The sequence below is a fragment of the Empidonax traillii genome, unplaced genomic scaffold (genome assembly GCF_003031625.1).
Source record: "Empidonax traillii isolate 1590-97213 ecotype Southwest subspecies unplaced genomic scaffold, ASM303162v1 scaffold135:size1941959, whole genome shotgun sequence".
Taxonomy (NCBI): Eukaryota; Metazoa; Chordata; class Aves; order Passeriformes; family Tyrannidae; genus Empidonax; species Empidonax traillii.
In genome coordinates, this window is record NW_020955328.1 from 1,934,533 (window position 1) to 1,939,824 (window position 5,292).

Sequence of the window (5,292 nt, forward strand, 5' to 3'; positions counted from 1 at the left end):
TTTAGTAAGATTGAAAGCCTCTTACCTTTTGGCTCATGTTCCTTCTCTCCTTCCTTTCTTTTTTCCCCCCACCCTTTGCTTCCTTGCTGAATCACTGACCCTCCAGCTTACCTGGATTCTGCTGCTTCTTCCACCTTTTGCAAACTTCTCTTTTTCTAAGCAAGAGCGAGGATGGACTTTAAAAACCACCACCCCAAACCCACAACCCCGTCTACAAGGTAATGCCTTTGCTATCAACCCCTAAAAGGAGGAGCTCACCAGGAGGTTACATTTAATACTGAAAGTCCCTGCAACCCCCTTCTCTCTCCCAAATTAATCCCACCTTCACCCAGTGGGTCTGTTCCATCACCAGTGGGAAGCAGGACCAGTAAGTGCCAGCCTGTTCAGATAAGTGAAATGTCTGGATATCCATTCACCGGCTGGAAATGGAGCGAAGGAAGGAAGTACAGGCTGGAAAATCACTTACACACTGTATCTTTCCCCCTCAATTACAAACCCATTAGCTGCAAACCCTCTCTGTGATAGGTTCTTAGTTCCTTTTTATCTTTAGGGGGGTAATAAGCTGCAAACAAAGCAAAACAAATTTCCCAAACACAGGGATAAGCTTTGGGTTCCCTTATCAGCCCGGCCCCAGGAACACCATCACAGGCACCAGATGTCTTCCTGTAGGCAAGAATTGCTCCTATTTGTTTTCAGTACCTTAAAATGCTCTCATCTCCTTAGAAATATTTATAGCAGAAAAGCAAACAGTATCCAGGATGGAATGATGCAAAGCCCATCGCAGGAACTCCTGCAGCACTGCCTCGATCTCTTCCAAGGGCAGCTCTGAGCTAAGTCTATTTCCAGTTAGATTCATCTGGCCAACCTGTTTGTCTCGTGATGTAAAAAGCTGTGCACTGTGTCCCAGAAATGGCTTTAATAACCTCTAATTGCTGCAGTAAATTCTGCTCACTGCACGACCCCTGTAGCTGCTTCCGATGCCCCGGGAAAGCTGGAGAATTGGGGAGAGTTGTTTCCCCTCCTGCACCTTTCAGTACATTAAGGCTGAGTCCAATTCCTTGTTCTTGTTCTTTGTTCCCAGTTCAAACACCCCACGGTGGTTTTCTGCTTGCTGGCACCGTTTTACCCCAAAGCACAGTGAGATGAGTGCCCTCAGCCATCACCTCCTCCCCTCCTGCTGGAGGTTTTCCCCCACTAGATGGCCCAGAAATCCCAGAGTCAAGACAATTCCTTGGTCCTGATTTCCAAGCCTTGTGACTCCTGCTCCTCAATGCTTCACTTCCAGGAGAGACTGCGGTGATGGAGGAGGACAAAGCCTCACGTTCTGCTGCTCTTGAGATCCTTCAGAACGTTGTTGTGGGACAAACCACTGCTGAGCAAACAGGGAGTGGAGCAGGAACCCCCTCGGTGTACTGTGGGAAGACCAAAGTGTTCCTGGCCAGTTCTGTGGTAAGTTGGCTGACAATTCTGGGGCTCAGCTGCCTGATGGGGATTCTGGCACAGGGATCACCAGGGTGGGAGCAATAATGCTCCTGCCAAGCCAGTGTGACCAGAATTGGGCATTTTCCTTCCAATTACTCAAGTCAGTCAAGCAGCCAGCAGAACCCAGCCCTCAGAAGCACTTTGTTTAATGGCATCTGTGGAGCCAAGGGACAAGGAGATGCACTTGTGTCTACAACTGTCAGTATTCTTCCCATTCCAGGAAAGATTACAGCTTTCCTTACCTTCAGCTGATAGATTTGGCTACTCCAGCTGGCCCACAGAGCTTCCTTGGAGAAACAGATGAAGGAGACAAAGGGACCTTTGCCAAGCTTGCAGGATGCAGCCACAGAAGAACCCCCTTCAGTGGAGCTGGGTTTAAGCCAGCTGCTACTGTGACCCCCCAACTACTCCCATTTCTGTTTCCATATTATCTCATAAGCACTAATGGAGTGCTGTCACTTCTAACACCTAATGCAGCAGTCACAGGACACTGGAATGAGGATGTGGCTCTCTGACAAACACCAAGAGGCTGCAGAAAAGGGAAGAGTTGAGAGCCCTGGGTACTAACTCCAAGCTCCTGTCCCCACTGCAGCTGGAGCTACTCGAAGCCAGGAGAGCAGAGGTGTTAAATGAGAAAGCATTTTGCATTCAGTGCTGCTGGAGGAGATTTAAGCAGAGGAAACTGGCAAAGGAGAAACGGTCTGCAACTGTCATCCAAGCAGGTAACTCCGCAAGGGTGTGGCTGGAACAGCACAACAAGGAACGTTTCCAGTTCTGTTGGGGGATTACAGTGGCAGGGGCGGTGAAGTGCCACCTCTTCCACTGTGTGCCAGAGCTCCTGGGGTGGTTTGTACTCAGCTTTGTTTCCACTGACTCCTCAGCTGTCCGTTCCTGGCTGGCCAGGAGCCGGTTCCGAAGGATGCGCGGGGCTGCCAACGTCATCCAGCGCCGCTGGAGGAGATGGAAGGTGAGGGTGTGGGGACAGGGAAGGGACACAAGCTCACTCACTGAGGCTTTCATTTTTAGAAGGAATCTCCCTCTTAGTAGTTACGACTCTGCCTCAACTAATTACAAAAGCAGCTCTGTCAGTGCTCCAGTAAACCCTTCGCCAGCTGAAGATGCCAGTCCTGCACAGCTGCTTCTGTTCTGCAGAATAAACCCACTCCTTACCCTCATGGGAATGCCCCAAAGAGTCTGCTGCCCTTTCAGATTCCCTCCTTTCTAGACTCTTTCAATTCTGCTCAAGATGTCTGAGAACCTTGTTGAATATTGCTCCTTATCTTCACCAGGCAAAGATGGCCGCGCTGGCAGCGGCAGAACTGGACGAGGGGGAAGGGAAGGAGTTCCCAGCTGCTGGAGCCACGGTGATCCCGGCCAAGCTGCCTTGTTCCTTGGACACAGCGTGGCCTCTGCAGGCCATTGTCCAGTTCTGGCCCCTGGGCCTCGTCCTGGCTGCTGCCCCTGTCACTGCCACGGGGCCCCGCAGGGACCTGGCCCTGCTGGGCTGGCTCAGGGGGCTCCAGGGCAGCAGCAGCTCCAGGCTGGACAGCTCTTCCCTGGGCTGTGGCATCGCTTCCATCAGAGCTCTCCCACAGGTAACCCACCTCCCAGACTCCAGTCAGCACAGGCAGGGTGCCAGGGGTTCAGGAATAGTCCTGGATACCATGTCCTGCCAACAAGGTGCCCTCAGAAACTGCACCTCGTTACAAATCACCTTGGGGGTTTTTTGGGTAACTTTTCTGAGGCTGCATAAAACGGGTGCAAGAACTGGTCCCAGTCACTGCAAGCAGGCAGGAGCAGTAGCAAGTTCAGTACTAAATCTACTACAGAATCTCCAGAGTTTAAGTTAATTCCAGTTAAAATTACAGTATTGGCACTGACTGCTCTTAAATCCATTTGTACTAAAATTCCTCAGGAGGTCCTCTTCTATCCTCATAGTCACTAGCTGCTCATGAACACTAAACATGAACAACAGAATGACCTCAAAAGCTGGCCAAGCCCCCAGCTGAGCTCTCCACCTCTCTTCCTTGCAGGGCTCTGTCAGGTTCCACTGCAGGAAGTCCCCCCTGCACTATTCCAACGTCAGCCCCCACAGGGACGCCTGTTCCATCACGGGATTCAACCAGATCCTGCTGGACAGAAAGGAACTCCTGCCCACATAGGCCTGGCCCCTGCACACCTCTGCCTTCAGGGACGGGCTCTCTGCAAGCTGCTGCTTCCAAATCACCCAACGGCCACATCTGCTGCTACCTCAGAGCTTTCACCTCGATGCCTTGTGCCTAAAATGCAATGTAACATAATACACATCAAATCTGGGGGGCGTGGGGGCCGCTCCTCCACACAGCACACGCTGCAGGAAATATCAGCGCTATGAGAACAATCAGTTAAACCAGATCAGGTGCTTTAAACAATAAATACTTGAACTGAACGCTGCTGGCACTACCTGGCGAAGCAAGAGGCTGGTCATGAGGGAGCAAATAATGCAAACATTCCTGATTCCTGCTGGATTCTCAGAGGTACAACCCTGACTGACCGAGGGAGGGAGGAGCAGCCAATGTCACACTAAGGGCAGATGTCTCAGGGAAAAGCGAGACTGGGCTCTTGCTTTTTTTTTTTTCTCTCTGACCAAAATCTCTGAGCTCTCACAGCTGCCAGGCGTTTCCAGAGCTCCCCAAACAGCACTGCCCTGCCAGGGGTCTCATCAGAGGTGCTTCTGTACCGTCCTTCTCTTGCTCCTGGGTCTCGAAAATGTTCAGCTCCTCTGTGTTATGTCATTTTAAAGAATCTGCTCAATGCCTTGTCAAGGTGTCTGACCACCCCAAACAATGAACAAAAACATGGCAGAGTATTTGTTGATTAAAAATAAAGGCAAATATATTTAATGTTGTCGCTGTGAAGTAACATTTCCCACGGCTGCCAGCATTTCTGTACCCACACAAAGCAGGTCCACAGAGTGTCAAGTTCAAGCCCCAGTCTCTAGAAATCTCTGTCAACTCCAAGTTGAAATCACAGACCAGACCCCGAGGAGAGACACCGAATGGAGCAGCTCTGCAGCACAAGACCTCAGGGAAAGGAAAACGGGCTCACTCGGGGAGGATGTTCTCCTTCTCGGGAGGCTCCACAATGCTCAGGCAGCAATCTGCAAACTCCACAAACAGGGGCTCCTGCATGAACCTCCTCATGAGGGAGCTTTTGTCTTTTGCCTGGTCGATGGTGAGGAGCAGCTGCCGGAGGTGTGGGTTCAGCAGCAAACCCTTCAGTTCTTCTGACTCCCCTTTAAAAAGAAAACAAGATAAATAGCAGTAATCTCGAGAGGTTACAAACGAAGTTAACACCTCCCTTATTTTGCAAATAAACTTTCAAAGAGACTGGTGAAGGGCCAAATATCTGATATTTAATTCTTTAAGGCCTTGCAACGAGCTGCACGGCTGGGAGCAGCTCCACGCAGAACTCGTGGGAAGGGGGAGCATTTCTGCTGAAGCCCCACCAGCCCCGCACCCGGCTGAGTCCCGAATTCCCCAAACTCACCTAAAAGCTTGAGTTTCTGCAGCGGGACTCGGTCCTGCTCGTCCTCCTCGCCCAGGATGTCCTCCAGGGACCAGGGGCCATGTGCGGGGCTCGGCGGGGCCGCGGGGGGTCCCTGCCCCTTGTCCCGCTCCCCGCTGGGATTCGGCGCGCAGCGCTCTGCGGACACACAGCGGGTCAGCCCCGGGGCAGCCCTGGCACAGCCCCGGCCCCTCCCGGCCCGTACTCACCGCGGTGGGTCCGGCAGCACCGCACGGAGCAGCTGCGGGAGAGACACGGAGCGTG

General features: G+C 52.1%; 2 protein-coding genes across 3 annotated transcripts in view; one reads left to right on the forward strand and one right to left on the reverse strand.

The window, feature by feature from the left end:
- MYO19 (myosin XIX) overlaps positions 1 to 4,012 on the forward strand; it is a 17,199-nt gene extending 13,187 nt beyond the window's left edge. For both annotated transcript variants that reach the window (XM_027883879.1, XM_027883878.1), the window contains exons 21-25: positions 1,286 to 1,449; positions 2,075 to 2,204; positions 2,364 to 2,449; positions 2,772 to 3,077; positions 3,516 to 4,012. In XM_027883879.1, coding sequence (XP_027739680.1) covers positions 1,286 to 1,449; positions 2,075 to 2,204; positions 2,364 to 2,449; positions 2,772 to 3,077; positions 3,516 to 3,644 — 815 coding nt within the window. In that variant the 3' untranslated portion in view covers positions 3,645 to 4,012. The remainder of the gene's footprint in view (positions 1 to 1,285; positions 1,450 to 2,074; positions 2,205 to 2,363; positions 2,450 to 2,771; positions 3,078 to 3,515) is intronic.
- ZNHIT3 (zinc finger HIT-type containing 3) overlaps positions 1 to 5,292 on the reverse strand; it is a 7,808-nt gene that overhangs the window by 1,700 nt on the left and 816 nt on the right. Inside the window, exons 2-4 of the mRNA XM_027883785.1 lie at positions 5,238 to 5,269; positions 5,011 to 5,166; positions 4,493 to 4,756 (exon numbers count right to left, since the gene is read on the reverse strand). Of these exons, the coding sequence (XP_027739586.1) occupies positions 4,566 to 4,756; positions 5,011 to 5,166; positions 5,238 to 5,269 (379 nt within the window). The 3' untranslated portion in view covers positions 4,493 to 4,565. The remainder of the gene's footprint in view (positions 1 to 4,492; positions 4,757 to 5,010; positions 5,167 to 5,237; positions 5,270 to 5,292) is intronic.